General features: G+C 47.6%; 1 protein-coding gene across 1 annotated transcript in view; it reads left to right on the forward strand.

Moving 5' to 3' along the window:
* The first annotated feature begins 5165 nt into the window (after positions 1 to 5165).
* The window catches only part of SHISA9 (shisa family member 9), a 291123-nt gene continuing 277020 nt past the window's right edge, over positions 5166 to 19268 (forward strand). The window contains exons 1-2 of the mRNA XM_029221519.1: positions 5166 to 5904; positions 15995 to 16122. Of these exons, the coding sequence (XP_029077352.1) occupies positions 5219 to 5904; positions 15995 to 16122 (814 nt within the window). The 5' untranslated portion in view covers positions 5166 to 5218. The remainder of the gene's footprint in view (positions 5905 to 15994; positions 16123 to 19268) is intronic.

The following is a 19268-nucleotide window of genomic DNA, read 5'->3' on the forward strand; positions in this document are numbered from 1 at the left end:
GGATTCCGGCCCCAGATAGCTGAGGAGCATATCAAAAGAATGATTTCAGTGAGCCCAGACTCTTCCATCTTCCCAGACATAGAAAAGCGCTAAATTCATTAACTTGAGATATCTGGTTTTCTTTAATTAACAGTAATTTGTTTTTAATTAACTTTTTGGCTGCGTTGAGTTTTCATTGCTGCATGCGGGCTTTTTCTAGTTGTGGTGAGCTGGGGCTACTCCTCGTTGCGGTGCGGGGGCTTCTCACTGATGAGCACGGGCTCTAGGCACGTGGGCTTCAGTAGTTGTGGTGCACGGGCTCTAGAGCACAGGCTCAGTAGTTGTGGTGCATGGGCTTAATTGCTCTGTGGCATGTGGGATCTTCCCGGACCAGGGCTCGAACCTGTGTCCCCTGCATTGACAGGTGGATTCTTAACCACTGCGCCACCAGGAAAGTCCCCAATTAACAGTTATCTTTTGATGTACCGACTGCCTGGTCTTTGTTGCAAAAACTCCTGTATATTCTGGCTCCTCCCTTACCTCTTTGGAGCAGTCCCTCAGAGCGGTCTGAGAGTCCTGTCTCCCTGGCTTGAAGTCCTCAGATTGTCCAACCAAATAAAACATAATTCTCAGCTTTTAGGTTGTGCATTTTTTTCCTCACCAAATATAAAAGTGTTTAAAAAATCTTTGTTGGGGTACCACCAAAAATCATCTCACACACCACCTCTAGTCTTAAGAGAACCTTACTGCAGACCCACTTCACTTCTTTTATAAGGCTTCTCTTATCTTTTCAGAACAAGAGACTAAAATACATCAAATCAGTGTGTTGCTTGAAGCTGGCAAGGTACTAGCTACATTTTGGCTTCTGTTGGGGAAAGTCTTCGAGAGGATGTGACCACCCATTAACCAGAGAGCTGGACCTGGGCAATCTGAGGCTCCTCTCTCCCTCCTCTGTCCTTGAAATGTACATTCCACCCACTGTTCCCTCACTAGAAGCTGTTCCAAGGAGGCAAAAGCCTAAATAAACTGTTAAGATTCTGGCAGATGGGTGCAGAGATCTACTCCTCTTGCAGCCGCCCAAGACAAACTCTACTATAAGTTCCCTTGTTTATTAATTCTGCCAATCTGTAGTGGCTGCTTCTTTCTTCCCTCTCTCTCCTGAGATGGGCCAGTTTCGAATTTCACCCGGGAAGCTCCCTGAGGTTATAAACTAAAGCTTCTGTTTCAACTCTTTTATTTTTTCTCAAGGCTAACGGTTGCTTAGACACTGCTTTGAAGCCCTAAGGACCACCTGATGGGACAATTAACAAACAGCTCCTTGGAGTGAGGGCCACAGCCGCAAACAATCTTAATTTGTTGAGCTGCTTCTGGACATTGATTGCAAGTCCTGGTAAGCGAACATCCTTCGTTGCATTGCTGCGTCCCCTAATTGTTGGGGAGTACAATTGCATTCTCGCTGTTACATGCACTGCAGTCTGACATAATTAAGGCTAGAGCCAATGAGATTCTTCTTTAGATATTAAAAGCCCCTGTGTTGTAAATAATAATGTTATCATCTCTTTCATAGAAAGCACTTTCATTAAGAGCTACATTTTAATTTCAACACGTGTGCACGAATTCATTTGGGTAGTGGTAGGGGGTGGCATTTACTAATGAATTTTCATCTTCCATTAACTTGCCAGGTGTTTCAAATGCCCCCCAGCCTCCAAAGCCCTGAAAGAAATATATTCTCAATCACATGTTCCAAATGGGGGCATGTTCCCAATAATCACACATCTAGTACGAAGTAATGAATCTATTTACTGACTTGACATACCCAGAGGAAATCAACTTTTTTCCTTTGAGGAGTAAAAGGAACCAAGATGATTCCTCTCTCTTCTAAATATTTTTCAAATTCTTGGGAAATAGGCTCGGGCAGTATTCCAGGGGGCAGTGACAGCCACGGCCGGCGGGAGCAGGAAGGGAATTTGGTTTGGGCAAAGCTCATGGGGCTTCAGGTATGGAATGTGGTAAATAAGCCACGCAGAGTGGATTAGGTCTGCTTCTTTCTAAAGCAAGATCCCTGCACTCTCCCTGTGACAAACAGGGGGCAGTCTCTGTTAATTAAAGCTGGGAGCAGCCGCCAGAGCCAGTCTCCTCTGAGGCCCAGACTCAAATGTCCTGGTGACAGGCAATATTTTACAGAGATTGGAGGCAGATTCTGAAATGGACTTTTCTGTCTAGATTTTGTCTCTTTTCGCTAAGATTGTTCTTTTTAAAAAAAATCAAATTTAGAAGGGCCTTCAAACCCCCAACTCTTGCGGGAAGGTGTCTGTGACCTAGCCCTCAGTGGGTCGTTGCCCTCAGCTCTCAGCCGTGATGCTTGCTGGGAAGAGTCACGTGGGGTGCAGTGGGGTAGGATGGCAGGAGACCTGGGATTAGGAGCCCGGCACTCTGCATCCAGCTGTGCATTTCCCATTTGCTGGCCATATGACCTTGGACAAAGCCCTTATTTGAGCCTCAGCTTCCTGGACTGTTGCAAACATGCTGGAGCAGAGCTTCCTAATTCTGAATTAGTATGTGGAAATATCCCAACCCCTCTGCATATCTGTCTCAGCCCTAGGTGTTCCTTTCCTCTCTCAGTTTAAGACAGGGTCTTGCATAAAAGGTCTTAGTTCATTAAAACAGCCTGTACATATTTTTCAAGTGTTTCCCGTATCCACATTGTTCTAGATGCTGGGGGACCCTGTGAGAGTCAAGGCCCTTTCTGCCGTGGACTTTACATTTCAATGTGGGAAGACAGAAAAAAAAAAACCCATAATGTCAGGTGGATGGAGAGTCTGGAGGCCTATTTTAGGAAGGCGCTACCTGCGGTGGTTAGAACATAGGCTCCTGAGTGAAATTTCTTGGGTCAAATGCCAACGGCAGCACTTCCTTGCTGTGCTTCCTTGGGCACCTGGTTTAATTGCTTTGGGCCTCAGTCTCTCCCTCTGTTGTGTGAGCTTGGTAAGATTACCTAAAAGGTAGAGTTAAATGAAGTCAGTCATTCAGTGGTTCAGCACATATTCCCAGACTGTCTGCTAGATGCTAGGCACCGCTTTAAGCATCCTCGAGGAGGTGATTTTAGAACAAGCAAGCTTAGTGGGTATGTTACAAGCATTGAATAAACGTCAGCTGTGGTCAGCTCTCCCACACCAATGCCTGTGTTTGTAGAGACTTACACAGTGCTGGTGTGTGTGGGTGGACAGACAGTCCACACTGTCCTGTTTTGGGGATCCCATTATGATGAATCCGATGAGTTCAGACTACACAATCTCATGCCTTGTCCTGATGGCTTTAGTACATAATACAGCCCATAATTCAGTGAGTCTTCCAGGGCTGGTACACCCCTGGATACATTCTATCAGTATTGCCCTGGTGTGTTTTTGTTGGAATAGGGTCATTTCTGCAAGTCTTTGGGGGAGACAGTAGGTGACCGTTTCTTGAAAGAGAAGGCACAATTAGCTGAACTGCGTCTCATTCTGAGAAAACTTGCAACGGAGTCCCAATAAAACCCCATGCTTTTTCAGTTAAGGGGACACCCCCACCCCTGCCGTATGTCATTTTATATGTGGCCCAAGCTCTTGGTTCTTTGAAAATGCCCTGAGAAGCCCTTGACTGCAGCCAAATGGAGAGAAGGGTGGTGGAAACATTTCCCTGCAAATCGCCTAGCCTACTGCTAAGTGTATACTTAGTTAATGCAATTAAAAAACAAAACGCAGGGGCGTGTGGGGATCTAAATTTGGTGTAGCAGCTTTGGTACAAATCCTGTTTTAGGGGCTACTGGAGTCAAATTCAAGCCGAGGAGAGGAAGAAGTGGGAGAAATGGGAGAGGGCCGACGGATGGCTGGAATCAGCTGATTTGAGAGAGGGCAGGTTTGGAAACACTGACTGGCGACGGGAGACTGAAAGCCGAGGAAGCAAGGCCCGGCTCGGCAGCTCCCGGTGAGGATATTAAGGGAGGTGGAGGGTCGGTGGGGACAGGGACCAGCCGGCTCCAGGAGACCGATGCGCGCGGGCTCCAGGTACCGGAGGGCAGCTGAGGCCGGGCGCCAAGGCCTTGCGCTGCACCAGATCTGGGCGCGCAGAGGCGGCGCCGCGGTGTGCCCTCCTGTGGAGCGCAGGGAAGGCGGCGACAGCGAAGAGGGACAGAGTGGCAGGTCTAGGGGCCTGGGAGAGTCCCAGGGAAAGACGTTCTGGGACAGGCCATTGCCTCGGCCTTGGCCGCTTCCTCACCTTACCCCTGCGTTTCTTTGACTTTAGTTCATCCCGAGCCCCTCTCCCGGGGGTGCTTATCCTGGGCCCAGGCGCTTGCCACCGGCCTTCCCAGCTCAACCTTGGTCCTCGCCTGGGCCCCGGGAGTTGAGCCAAAAGGGTGGCGCCTCTGGCTGGAGGGCACAGTCGGGGAAAGGGCAGGGCGGCCCCGCGCCACCTGGGAGGGGTGATCCTGATCAGACTGCGCCCCAGTCTGTCTTGGAGTGGAAGCTACCTGGTCTGTCCCTCAACCCTTCGAGTCACCCCTTCCCTGGTGGGCCGACTCCAGCCGCAGCTGCTGCGCACGCTCCCGGGAAAAAGCCCCGGGCGGAGCCGCCTCTGCGCCCGGAACAGGTCTGAGCCGCGGCTCCCCTCCAGAGAGGGCGCGGGAGGTCCCGCAGCCGTTTCCACCTGCCGGGAAATCCGAGCTGTGCTTCAGCCTCTGCGGCTGCCGGAGCTCGCTCCTCTCCGCCCGCCAGCCAGGCTCAGCTCTGCACGCCCCCCAATTGGCGCCCGCCAGCCCGAGTCACCTCTCCCGCGCCCCCGCCCCTCTCCAGCTCGCTCCCGCCCCCTCGCCCCCCCCCCGCGCCTCCTCTGCCCGCCCTCCTCCCCTCCCCCTTCCCTCCTGCCCTCCCTTCATTCCACAAGTGTTGCTTAGCTCTCTCCGGCGCACTTGGCCAGCTGGAGAGGTGAGAGGGATCCTGCGAGCGGGCGCGGGGCGGCGAGTCCAGAGCCGCCGGCCGAGGGGAGGCGCGGACAGACCGACTCGCCCTTGCTCTCCGGCCCCCGCCTCCCCCTGTGGCCATCCGGACCTGCCCCCCGCGCTTGCCCCCCCCCCCCCCCCCCCCCGCCCGGCCGGCGCGCTCCTCCCCGACCGGCCCCTCGGCGCGCTGCGCGCTGGAGGCGAACGCGGGCTGAGCCGAGCGCAGTGGCCGCCGACCACCGAGCGCCCCGCGCCGCTCCCTGCATGTGCGGCCCGCGGCGGCTCGCAGCCCCCGGCAGCAGCCTCGGCAGCTTCGGCCGCGCCTCGAGAGGCGGCTGCAGCGGCTCCAGCGGCGGCCGAGCGGCCGAGCCCGGGCTGGGAAACACGATGCGCCGCGTCCTCCGGCTGCTCCTCGGCTGCTTCCTCACCGAGCTGTGCGCCCGCGTGTGCCGGGCGCAGGAGCGAGCGGGGCACGGACAGCTGGCGCAGCTGGGCGGCGTGGTGGTGCTGGCGGGGGGCAACCGCTCGGGGGCCGCCTCCGGAGAGGTCGGTGAGGGCGTGGGGGTCTCGGACGCACCCCCGACCCGGGCGCCCACGCCGGACTTCTGCCGGGGCTACTTCGATGTCATGGGCCAGTGGGACCCGCCGTTCAACTGCAGCTCGGGCGACTTCATCTTCTGCTGCGGGACTTGTGGCTTCCGGTTCTGCTGCACGTTTAAGAAGCGGCGACTGAACCAGAGCACCTGCACCAACTACGACACTCCACTCTGGCTCAACACCGGCAAGCCCCCAGCGCGCAAGGACGACCCCCTGCACGACCCCACCAAGGACAAGACCAACCTGATCGTTTACATCATCTGCGGGGTGGTGGCCGTCATGGTGCTCGTGGGCATCTTCACCAAGCTGGGGCTGGAGAAAGCGCACCGGCCCCAAAGGGAGCACATGTCCAGGTGGGCTGCCTCCCCCCCCCCTCCGGGCTCTCCCTACTCTCTCCTCTCCACCTTCCTGGAGGCAATGGCGCTCCCCCCGACCCTCGCTTCTCCGCGGGGGTATGTCACCCGGGCAGCCAACTTGGGCTGAGAGCGCAGAGAGGGGACGCTGCGCTCAGCACAGGTGCGGACATGAGCGTGTGTGGGGGTTAGGGGGTGTCTTCTCCTCCCCCGCCCTCTTGCCGCCCCCTCCCGCCGAGGCTTGCAGCGGGCTTGAGACACACAGTCCCTGGGAACCCGTGGCTCCGAAGTCTTGGGCTTTGGGGAGGGGGTCCAGCCTTCGGATTCCAGATACTAGCCTCTAGGTAAACAGGGGCCAGCGAGCCCGAAAGGGAAGGGGGGCGTGTGTGAGCTCGCGCGCGCGCGTGTGTGCGGGAGGGAGGGAGGGAGGCGAGGAGTGTGTGCCGCCTGCAACTCGTACGACTCGCGAAAATGTGGCGAGGGAGGTGGAGAGTGCGGGGAGGGCGAGAACAAAAGCTGTGCTTGGAGCGGCCGCCTCGCTTTCTCCGAGCTGCCAGGTCCCTGGAATTGGGACCTCGCCACCCCTCCCCTTAACCCCCTCGTCCCCCTCTCCAGTCGCCACCTCTCCCTGCCTGGGGCAGCGACCTCAGCTGCGCGCTGCCCCCCCTTGCCTAGGCTGGCGTGGCCTTCAAGGACCGGAGCCTTCTCCCCGCGCGCCTTCACCCCCCAGATACTCTGATTCGTCAACTTCCCCTTTTGCCTTGTTCATTATGCAAGTCCCAGCACGAGCAGGTCTCAGCAGATGGGAGAAGGCATTTGGGATTAATGGAGCTATTTGCCTTTTGCTTTTTTTTTTTAAGTATCTAAATCGATTCGCACAACCTAGCAACTTTGAGGCGGAACACGCAGACGCGAGGACGCAGCCCCCGGCCGGGGTGAGGCCTGGGGTTGGTGTGAGGTCCGGGCGGGCGGGCGGGCGGGGATGAAGAGCGCCGGGTGGCCTGCGAACAGCTGGATGACTGGGGCGCCAGGTTTATTCTTTTTCCGAATATGGGCAACAGAGTCGCCATGTGTTCCCCCCACGCCCCACCCAACACACACATACACACCCCGCACCTCCGGGTGCCAGTGTGCCCGCCTAAAAAAACCTCAACAAAGAGACCCACCAAAAATAGGCGAAGGAACATCACCACCTCACTAGTAATTATTTTCTACTTATACTCAGATTATCCGATTTTTTTTTTTTTTTCCAGATGGGAAGAATTTGGGGGAAGAGGTGAGGAAGTTCTTCTCGGTTTGGGTCAGTAGGGAGGTGTGGATGGATGTTGAGGTCTGGAGGCACAGAAGTAAGCTCCCAGGGCATTCAAGAAAGCCTGACCTACTAAAAAGAGTCAAGAGCAGGCCCCGCCCACCTCCCCGTAACCCCAAGGTGCCCGATCGCCAACCGCATGGGCCGGGTGGTTTCACTTCCCCCACTGTCCTCGCCAAGGGACTGTATTAAGGTGAGAGTGAGACACGGAAGCAGGGCTGCGGCAGCGACTGTTGCCTTGGTAGGGAGATTCACCCAGGGATATAGGTAGGCTGCCTTGCAGATTTCGGCTTAATTCCTCTGCTGAAATCTCCTTGGAGCCTTTGCCTTGCAAACCAGCTCTTACAGGAGCCCTCCTCCTTGTTTGGTTGGGATGGGGGTGGAGAGGCATGAAGAGGGAGGTGAGAAGGTGGAGAGGGGAGCTAACCTTTGGGCATCTGTGGGAGAAAGATGCTAGCTTCAGGCCAGCAGGGACTCAACTTCCTGGTCCTGCCCCCTTGCAGCTCTGTTTACTTCAGCCCAGCAGGCTGCAGCCACATTCCTCTGCAGGTATCGGAAGAGGTCTGCTTGGAGGTGAAATCTAGGCGTACCCAGTCCTGGGGTAGCAGAGCCTCAACACAGGCTCTCCTTGCATACATTTTGGGAATTCCAGAATGGAGTGAAAGTCTGTACTCCTGAAGAGAAAGGATGGTTGATTTTTACTTGCAACTCCTAAAGTATAGTTTTCAACCTCGGCTGATGTTTAGGGTCACCTGGAGTGCTTTTAAAAGAGTCCTCTTGCTGGGAGCCCCACCCTAGATGGTTCCAATCAGAACCTCTAGGGTGGGGCCTGAGCATCCATACTTCTGTATATCTCTCCAGGCTTTACAGTGTTCAGCCAATCACTGTCCAGGAAAAGGAAGTAACATTTGCTGAGCACAGTTCTGGGTGCCAGGCGCTATACTAGGGGTGTGTGTGTGTGTGTAAACATTCTCTCGTTTAGTTTGCACAGCGATGAGACAGGTGCTAATTTAATTCCCACTTACATAGGAGCAAATCATAGCTGAGGTTGGTGGCTTGCTCAAGGTCACACAGAAAGTTGTGCGATCCCTAGTCCCCTGGTTTCAGCTGTGTCTGGGGCAGATGTTTTCAGTTTGAGTGAGCGTCAGAATTTGGGGAGCTTCCTAAAATGCACAGTCTTGAGTTCGATCCAGAGAGATACTAAATCCATCCATCTGGGCCTCGGAAATCTGCATTTCACCACCTCCCTGAATGGCTCACGTAAAGTGGTCCACACTTGGAGAAACACTGGTCTTGATTCGGGAATATTATACAGGATTGAGGATGGATGAATTCATCCAGTGTGACTCTTACTTACATTCTATTGCTGGTTTTCCCCGTGTGTGTAGCCTTTATGTGTATTTCTGTGGTGCTGGGGGCCGCCCCAAGTTCTCACCAAACGCATCCTGCTCTGTTGATCATTTCAAGTCCCAGCCATGGCAGTGGCCTCATCCACTTTTGCCTGCACGGGGCCATGGGATGCTTGGGTGGGGCCAGCACACCACGCTCGGCATCAGAGAGACTATACGGTGGCTTCTAGGTGAAATTAACCTGCTGGCTGCAGCCACTTCATTTACTTTGTCTGCAGCTGCTAGGTCACTGGGATGTTCTTACCTCATCCGAAAGTTTCTTCTCCTCAAAGACTTAACAGCACGTGCTGCTCCCACGTCACACCCTGACTGGTATTGATGACCAGTGTGCTTGTGTTTGAGGAGGTCAGTTTCTAGGCTCAGAGTCCTGGGTACATCCCATGCTTCCCTTTGGGCTGATTAGGACTGAAAAAGGGGAAAGACAGCAGTTCCAGGAGTGTGCATGGACCTTGCTTGTGATGTTGGGAAAACTGTACAGATGCTCATTCAGCAGCTGTAACAGCTGCCACATTCAAGCACAATTTATTGGAAGAAGTGACTGCAAATGGTGGCCAGCTATGGGTACCAAACCATGCAGACCTGTTTTGTTTGGCCTGCAAGGTATTTCTATTTATGTATTCTTATTTTTAAGTTTTCCTCAATTTGTTATTGTGAAACATTTTAAACATACAAAAAACTTGAAAGAAGAATAAACACATAGTCCAATATATCTTTCATCTAGAGCAGGGTTTCTTCCCCTTGACACTGTTGACATTCGGAGCTGGATAATTCTTTGCTATGGGCGCTGTCCTGAGCATTGCAGCAGCCCTGGACTCTACCCACTAGGTGCAGGTAGCACCCACCCCACGCTTCATTCGGGACAATTAAAAACGTCCTCAGGTGTTGCCAAAAGTCATCCAGGGGCAAAATCACTCCCAGTTAAGAACTACCAATTTAGATTGAACAATTATGAGTATTTTGTCCTGTTTGCTATCTCTCTCTTCCTTCTTTCCTCCCTTCCTTTTTTCCTTCTTTTCTCCTTCCCTCCCTTCCTCTCTTTTTTTCCTTTGTTTTTTGGCTGGAGCAGTTGAAAATAAGTTGCAGACATGACGCTTCATCCTTGAATACTTCAGTGTGGATCTCCTAAGAACAAGGACATTCTCCCACATAACACAATTCCAGTATCACACCCAAGAAAAAGAACAAAAATTCCGTAACATCATCAAATAGCCAACTGTATTACTGTTTTCCCAGTCATGTACCAGAAATGTCTTTTAGAGCTTCGTTTCTCAAACCAGGATCCAGTCGAAGCTCACTGCCTTTGGTTGTGAAATCTCTTTAGTCTCTATTAAGTATGGTGTTTTAAAACCAACTTAGAACCAATTGCCAACATTTAAAAACTGAGAGATTTCACACAGAAATCCAGATTTCTGATTTCTCTTGAGAAATCGATAGGTCTGGTAATATTGGACCTGCATATTCAAACAGCAACTGTTCCCTTTAGGACCCTCTTAGGTTTAATCTCCAGCCACCGCCCCCCGCCCCGCCCCCCCAGCCCCATTCAGTCAGTTATGTTACTTGCAGTCCCCAGAGAGGTCATCAGGCTGATCTTAACAGAAATGGGCTCAAGTCAGATGGCTCCAGATTCAGTCCCAGCTCAGCCACTTAATAGCTGTGTGACTCTGGGAAATTTACCTCACTTCTCTGATTCTCAGGTTCTTGCCTACAAAATGGGATGGTGAGGGTCCCTATAGCATAGGCTTGTGTGAAGATTCACTGAGACTGGGCTTAGAAAGCTCTTAGAGCAGGACCTGCCATATGGTCACTGCTCAGTGACTATTACCCTTTATCATCATCCTTATTACTGGAATTTTCTAACCCTTATCTACCGAAGTGGGTGAAGTTGTAGTCTGGAACTCTGTGTCCAGCCCTTGCTCTGCTATGACTATTTAGCTGTGTGACATTGGCCAAGTCTTATAACCTCTCTGGGCTTGCATTTAATTTTAGCAGAAGGAGTGGCAGGTTCACAATAGGAGAGACGATCCATGTATGACAACATTAGATGCATTGCAAAGAGTTGGCCTGGGTGATATTGAAGAACACTTGCTGGTTTTTACTATTTTGCCATAAGCTTGTGTGTAAATTCTCATTTAATTTCATGTCCCACCACAAGGAGGTCCGCCTTATGACAGTCTGCCTTTCACAGAGGCACAGATTGCTTTCCAAGAGGATACACAAGCCCCTAGTGAGTGGAGGAGTTGGACTTCAGGCCCAGACAGTCTGCGGCTGTAGCACGGACCCTTGACTACTAGGCTGTACTGCCTTGGATCACTGAGATGCAGGACTTCAGTCTTTGCAGATCACAGAGAGGTGCTCGATGCCCTGCAAATAACAGTGCACACATCAGGGCCAGTTCACGGAGCCACTGTCAGATCAAGACTAGGCATGTTTTCTGCATCTGCCCCTGGCAGGGCCAGCCCCTTGGCAAAGGCATCGGTAAGAAATGACCTTGGGGCAGGAAGCTCTCTACACTCGAAGCCAGTAGGGAACACATGTCATTATTTTGCCCACCTTCAAACAGAATCTGAAATCCAGGTGGCAAATTATGTAGCACAATGTCCTGTGTGTTTTTCAAACATGCTTCGCAAGTGTTGGAGTCTTGCAAAGAAATGGCATCAAGTGATATGTCCCTTCTTCCCTTGCCTTTTCTCTCTTATTCCAGCTTCCCTTCCACCTCCCCTTTTTCTTACACATTTATGGTTATCTTGTGGCTTCCACCAGCTCCTCAGGCTGGAGAAGCCCATGAATGCATATACTGTTGGCCATGGAAAAGTCTAAATTATTTTTCTTTGCAGAATATGTTTGCTTCTCTTTGGGTACTGAGTCCTTACATTTGAAAAATCAACTTTAACAACATTGCAAAGCAGTTATACTCCAATAAAGATGTTAAAAAAATCCACTTTATTGGGGTCTAATTTACACAATAAAATGCACACACATTATCTGTACAGTTTGATGAGCTTGGACAAATGTCTACACTTGTATAACCACTACTCCAGAAAGGTACCTGGTGCCCATTGCCCTTAGATCCTTGAAAAATAAATGATGCTTCTGGTAAAAGAGGAAATTCTCAGGAATCCCATTCAGGTGTTTAAAAGTCAGGACATAGTTTAGACCTTGGAACCCCTGGAGGCTATGAAGCAAGATGCTGGAACTCTGAGCTCTGTTCGGTAATGCTGGGGTCTTTTATTTGCTCTCTGTAATTGGAAAGAAAAGGGATGCAGCCTTTTCTTTTTGTTCCTCAGCTATGCCACGCTCATTGCTGCTTTGGAGTTGTTGTGTTGGTTTGCCTCAAATTCTCTGGCTGGCCCCTCCTCCACATTCAAGTCTCAGCTCAATGTCACCTGTCTGAGACGCTGTCCCTGACCCCACAGGCTTACTTACTAACGCCCCCCTCCTCGCCCCCTCCAGCCCATCACTCACTGTTATTTGCTTCATTTCACATTACAGTCTAAAATGAACTTAATAATGTACTAGTTTACTAGTTTATTATCTGTCTCCTTCTGTTATCTTTCACATTAAGGAGTGCAGGGATGCTAACAGTCTCTTCCCCATCTGTCACCTGTGTCCTAGTACGGTACCTGGCACATAGGAGTTCTGATTCCTGACATCCTGGTTTATATGACATAAGGTATCTCCTCATTCAGTCATTCATTTGCTCATTGATATATTCATTCAATAGGTTTTTATTGAGCACCTATGGTATACCCAGCCCTGTGCAGAGAGCTCTGAGAATGCGGCAGAGTGCAGGCACAGAGCTCATGGTCAAATGGCAGGAGACAGGTAATGTACAAGTAAATATACAAGTGAAGTGATACTAAGTTGAACCTTATGAAGTTGCCAATATTCCATCATCTTCAACCTCAAAAATGGCAATGTTTTAACATAACAATTTGGAGCTGGGTTAAGGGATATCAAGGAAAAGTGTAGTTTCTTCAATAAGGTGCCTGTGTTAGTTAGGGTACTCCAGAGAAACAGAACCTCTAGGAGATCTATCTATTTATCATCTATCTATCTATCTATCTATCTATGTGTCATCTATCTATCTATGAAGAGCTTTATGCAGAATTGCCACACATGTTAATTGAAGCTGGGAAGTCCAAAATCTGCAGAGTCAAGGTCCCAGTTTGAGTCTGAAAGCCTGTAGGTCACCGTAGAAACATGAAGAGCTGACGTCCCAGCTTGAAGGCCATCAGGCAGGGAAATTCTCTCTTACTTGGGGGAGGGTCAGCCTTTTGTTCTATTCCAGCCTTCAACTGATCGGATGAGGCCCACCCCATGGAGGGCAATGTGCTTTCCTCAGTCTATCAATCTAAATGTTAATCTCATCCAAAAACACCCTCTCAGACGCATCCAGAATAATGTTTGACCAAATCTTTGTTCTCTTCAGTCAAGTTGACACATAAAATTTACCATGACATTACCTTTAGGATCTTGCTATTCAGATTGTGGCCTGTGGACCAGCAGCATCTCCATCACCTGGGAGCTTGAGCAGAATCTCAGGCCCTGCCTCAGACACCTTGAATCAGAATCTGCATCTTAACAAGACCCCGAAGGTAATCTGAATGCACATTCGAGTTTGAGAAGCACCCGAAGTATGTGCCACACGTAAATACCAATTCCTTGGGCATTTGTTTGGCTTGTAGTACATAGTTGGTTCTTTCCACTAATTCACTAATTTTTAAAAACACATCCCTAACTGTAACATTTTTTTAGCATACACCCCAATATGTGCACATACCAACAAAAATTATTATGTACACTGTAGCATTTATTATTTTTTAAAGTTTTATTGAAGGATAGTTGATTTACAATGTGTTAATTTCTGCTGTACAGCAAAGTGATTCAGTTTTATATATATATACTTTTTCATATTCTTTTCCATTATGGCTTATCACAGGATATTGAATATAGTTCCCTGTGCTATACAATAGGGCCTTGTTGTTTAGATACACTATAAAGCATACATAAGAACAGAAATATTAAAGTGAGCTGAAGGTGAAATAAATACTTACAATTTGTTGCCAGTGGTGCTGACTTCGTGCAATCATTAGCTCATCTCTCAAAGCCTAATGTGTGTTGAGGATGAAGCTCATCATTCATAAATAAATCCATAGTTTGAATAGTTTTCCTGAGAGCTTTGATTATTTTTGGCTGACTTCATTTTGATCTGAATAGGCCATCATTGTTTTAACCTTGTGAGAAGCTGTTGAAGAGGAGTGGAGAGTCCAATCTGTCCTTTTCCTGTGCTTGTGTCATCAGTATTATCTCCAAGCTGTGGTTTTGTTATGGGGGACATTTTTAAGCCCCATGTCCACGTAGTGATGGTTAGCCTAGTAAAACTAGATACTTTGCCTGCACATCCGCTTTAGGGGTGCACATAACTGCAATACAGGTGATGCAGCCTAATGATGGTGCCACTGCTAGCCACCCTCCTTGGTCCAAGACTCCAGATTCTCACCATCTGACATGGGTATTCCAAATGAGGGCTCCGGCATCAATTCACATATTAAATTTATTTCTTATTCTTAGTGACTAAAGACCATACACAGAAGTTCTCATGTTTCCTTCCCCCATGCTAAATTATTTTAGGCAGTCCCTGAGTGAGTGGACCACATCTTGAAGACTCCTTGTCCAGGATGTGCGGGCTCTAAGAATCCCTGTCTTCACTGCATGCTCTGGGAAGGGCTGCCTTGGAAAAAGTATGGCTTGGCTTTTAGGTGAATTTCATGAATTTTGGCACTCAGAAGAAGCCCAAGGAATCTGCCGATGGCAGTGCTGACCGAGTTCATGGATAGACATCCTGAATATTTACTTTGCTGTCCTCTTGAAAGTCCGAATATTCTGAAATTTTGGAGAGACTCCTTAGAGAATCTGTTGAGAACTATGGCTTCTTCTTCGAGAAAAACGCACAAATAAAATTTCCATTCAATTCCAGAGGAGTTCAGAGATCCCCTGAAGTTCATGTAAAGAGCCTGTTTAAAAGTGAAAAAAGGCAAATTAGGTTTGGGAGGCGTCTATTCTACGTTTCAAACATTCCTTCCCTGCAGCCCCTTTGAGTTTCAGGCCTTGCTTACTGCACAGAGTAGGAAGGAGCCTGGACTCTGATTTCAAAGACACTCAGATTTGTATCTTAGTCCCTCCACTGATTAGCTGAGTTAACTTGGGCATTTTTTTGTTTTGGAGAATGGATAATCCACACCTTGTAACATTATCCCCCCTTGTTTGCCATAATCCAGCTTTATCGGCCTTCTTGCTTGTCCCTCAGATACCTGAACTCTTTCCTGCCTCGGGACCTTTGCACTTGCTGCCCCTCTGCCCAGAATGTTCTTTCATCGTCTTTATGTGACCAACTCCTTCTACTGCTCAGGGCTGTACTCAAATATCACCTCCTCAGAAAGGCTTTTCCAGACCACTCCATCTCAGTATATTTAGGATTAAAAAAAAAGTGTACAGGGACTTCCCTGGTTGTCCAGTGGTTAAGACTTCACTCTCCCAATGCAGAGGGCCTGGGTTTGATACCTAGTCAGGGAACTAGATCCCGCATGCCACAATGAAGATCCCTCGTGCCGCCACTAAAACCTGGTGCAGCCAAATAAATGTTAAAAAGTGTACAATTCAGTGGTTTTTAGTATATTCAGAAAGTTGAGCAACCATCACCACTGTCTAATTCTAGCACATTTTCATCATCCTAAAAAAAAACCCTTCACTCATTAGCAGTCACTTCCTATTTCCCCTCCCACACCCCCAGCCCCTGGCAACCACTAACCTGCTTTGTCTCTGGATTTGCCTATTCGGAACATCTCATGTAAATGGGATCAGTTCACCTCTCGGAGTCTTTGTTTACTCATCTGCAAACATAGAGTAATAGTCCTCATAAGATGTTTACATGCTGCCTAGTTGAATTAAAGTATGTAACGTGACTAGTATAGTGCCTGCCTTACGGTAAGTACTCAGTAAATGTTACTTATTGTTAGGAATAGTGGGCCATTGCTGTACGTGAAGTGTTGGTATCTAGGGTTAGTCATAAAGGGGAACTAAACTTGTGGGGTGCAGACATATTACATATATTCATCATTTAATCCTCTCAACACCTCTATAAAGGAGGTAACACTGCTATTACATCACTATTGTGAGAGGCATGTGAACTGTTCTGTGTGAGGTCCTTATGTAATCTCTGATTGCAGTGATCTTACTAATGTCTTTTTTTCCCCTCTGCCCCTCAGTAGAATGGCAGCTCCATGGAGGAAGGGGTCTTGTCTTTTGTTCATAGGCCCAAGTATGTGCCAATCATTGTTTTGAATGAACAGATTTAAATTTTCTCTTCTTCCAGGGCCCTTGCAGATGTCATGAGGCCACAGGGCCACTGCAACACTGACCACATGGAGAGAGATCTCAACATCGTGGTCCATGTCCAGCATTATGAAAACATGGATACCAGAACCCCCATAAATAATCTTCGTAAGTACAGCTGTGCGATCCATTCCAGTCCTGTGTGGTGACCCAAGTGGTGGTCACACCACTCCAGATTTCATGGTGTATGTTTGGGTCCATGAAGAGCTTCTATTTGTTGAATAAGAAGTTTTATTTTATCTCTTCTGGATCAAACTGTGTTTGGCATCCTCAGATTTCACTTGGTTTGTTTCTCTGTTAAAGAGTGGCCCACTTGGTGAATTTCTCATGTTTGGTTCTTCTATTAGCAGAACCACTTGGGTGGTTCATCTTGGTTGATCTGTTAACTAATGGCCCTCTTGGTGGGTTCATCATGGTTGGGTACCTAGTTAACCAATGGATTACTTGGTTGGTTCATCTTAGATAGTAAATCTGTTAGCCAATAACCCATTTTGTTGGTTCATCTTGATTGGGTAATCTGTTAACCAATGGTTCATTTGCTTATCTGTCACCCTCCTGAGGTAGACCAATTGTGTCTTTTAGGTTTCATGCTGCTTTCAGTTAACATACTGGTTCAGAAGAACTAGATTTATTTTTCATAAAACTAGAGTTTCGTAAATATAATCCACAAACTCTTTGTGTGTGTATGTGTGTGCGTGTGTGCATGTGTATGGAGTTTTGAGTTGTGGTTATGTTGGTTTGGGGTGGGTGTGTATGTGTGATTCAACAGTAGCAAATTGTTCCATTGTTCTTCCAGGAAAAAAAAAGCTGCATTTGCTATTGTGTTTCAATAGGTATTCTTTAGCTGATGGAGCATAGTTGGGGATCTTAGTATGGTCCCAAAGATTTTCTTTCCTTTCAAAGATCTGTATATACAACATACATTATGGAGCTGGTGCACTGAGAACAGGGAGTGGGGAAAACAAGATGGTTTTGTTTTTGACGGTACTACCGTGGTTACTCCTAGCAATTATGTTTTCAAGTAACCACCACATTAAAGTAATGTGGAGGGGTTGGTTTACAATAACAAAAGCCAGACAATTTAAAGGATGCATTCAGTTGTGGCTGGAGGTTCTTAAAAACAGAAACATTTCTGGCAGTGCACATTTTTCTAGTCTGGGTCGCCTTTGCTAAAGCTGCACGAGGAGCGGCATTGGTGTTTTATTTGCTGAATCATACTTTTGGACTGGTTGCAAATTTTCGTGCTCAACGGGTAGAGGAAAAAGCCTGTGGAATTTGACATAGGTGATGAAAATTCTCTGATTCTGCATGGTGACAGTTGTTCATGGCCTTGGAAATGTCGCTGTATGTTGGCAAAGTCAATCTGTACATGGTTTGAAAATGGGTTACTAAGTAGGTCTTAGGTTTCATTATATTAAATAATCTGACATTATTTATTTGTGAACTGGACCATAAAATGATGTGAGAAATAGCCACATTTTAGAGCAAAATACACCAGCCATTGGAAGTTTTATGACCAAATCTCACATCCCTGAAAGATATGGTAAATTGCGCCAACTCTGATATGGCAATCATATCCAATTCTGGTTTTGATGGAAATGAGCACATTCTCCTTCAGAATGCACTGGGAAATAAGTTGAACCTAGGTGTATGTGAGTCCCAAACATCATAAGTGAGTGATTGTGACCATGAAGTAGAGAAAGCGGAAATAGTATTGAATCCCTGGCTATAAAAGGCAGCCGTTGAAAGTTTCTCATTTGAAGTTTCAATTTTTAGGATGATTTTGAATCAGCACTTGAGTGGAATAACAAAATCATTGAAGGCACTCAAATTTCACCATTCCATCAGGCAAAAAGGGCAGGCGACATTAATGAATCTTGCTTTAGTAAGGAATTAAAAAAAATATATTTATCTTTTTGGTTGTGTTGGGTCTTAGCTGCAGCAGGTGGTCTCCTTAGTTGTGGCATGCGAACTCTTAGTTGGGGCATGCATGTGGGATCTAGTTCCCCAACCAGGGATCAAACCCAGGCCACCTGCATTGGGAGTGTGTAGTCTTAACCACTGTGCCACCAGGGAAGTCCCTTTAGTAAGGGATTTTTGTTTAAAGTTGTACTGAGAATAAATTACTGTTCAGAGATGGGTGTCTAGGTACTGAGCAATTCAATAGTCTCCTGTGACAGGCTAACTTGGTTTATTTATGATTCTTGCTTTTAGTCTATATTTGTGTTTCAGTAATCAATGGTCTTTTTATACTAAGAAAAAAAATGTGCCTTGTAATATTTTACTGGGTAGAATTACACCAGAGCATTCCTGGCAAACTACAGGGGAGAATTCCAGGTGTTATGTCACAAACACTGCATTCTCATAAGAATTACCACAAATATTAATTTCATATAATTTTGCTAGGTTGGTTCAATCCTTATTTCCAAGTGTTTTTGGGACTATCTGAAAATAGGAAGCATATAGCCTTTCCACAGATTTACATTAATAAGTTTAATTGATATAACAAGTTAATTCAGTAGTTGGTAGTGATTGTGTTTCCTTGTAATTACATGTTTGTCTTTTGTTGACTTACAGGAGCTCTTTATATATTGTAGACGTGGGAAAAATTTGCATGTTCAGAACAAAGAATGATTTGGGAAGTTCATTGAGAAGATAGGACTAGATAACTGATATTTATCAGTTATTAAATGTTCAAGAAGCCAAACAGTCACCAGAGCCCACTCTGACCAGTAGAGAACTAGGAGAGAAGGAATTCTGTCTAATAACCAGAAAGTAGGACCAGATCTTGGTACCAGAATTAGCATGCACCTATTGAATATAAAACCCTTTTCTGGACATTGTGGGAGCTACAAAGATTAACCATTACAAAAAACGGAATGAAAGATGCATCTATTTGTGATACAACAAGAAGGGACACATTGTGCCATTTTTAGGGTGTTCTTCACTAAACGTTCAAGTTGCCAGATTTGACTGGAAATTCGATAGGCCCAACTTAAATGTTATTTTCATCTCTGTTCAATTACTCACTTGACATTGCTTTAAGAGAATAATCATCTCCATATATTTATCTCTCCTCCTCTTGATACTAAAGCTAGATCACTTTATGATCGTTCCCTTATGCTTTGTTCAAATGCTAAGAGAATCAACAGTCAGTCTGGAAATCTGGATATTTGGAAGGAGGGGAGTGGAGAAGGACTAGGGTGAAGGCAAATAGGGGGCAGAGGGCTTCCATATGGGGAAATTTTTTGCCA

Source organism: Monodon monoceros, unplaced genomic scaffold (genome assembly GCF_005190385.1).
Source record: "Monodon monoceros isolate NGI ecotype Baffin Bay Population unplaced genomic scaffold, NGI_Narwhal_1 Super_Scaffold_13, whole genome shotgun sequence".
NCBI classification, from domain to species: domain Eukaryota; kingdom Metazoa; phylum Chordata; class Mammalia; order Artiodactyla; family Monodontidae; genus Monodon; species Monodon monoceros.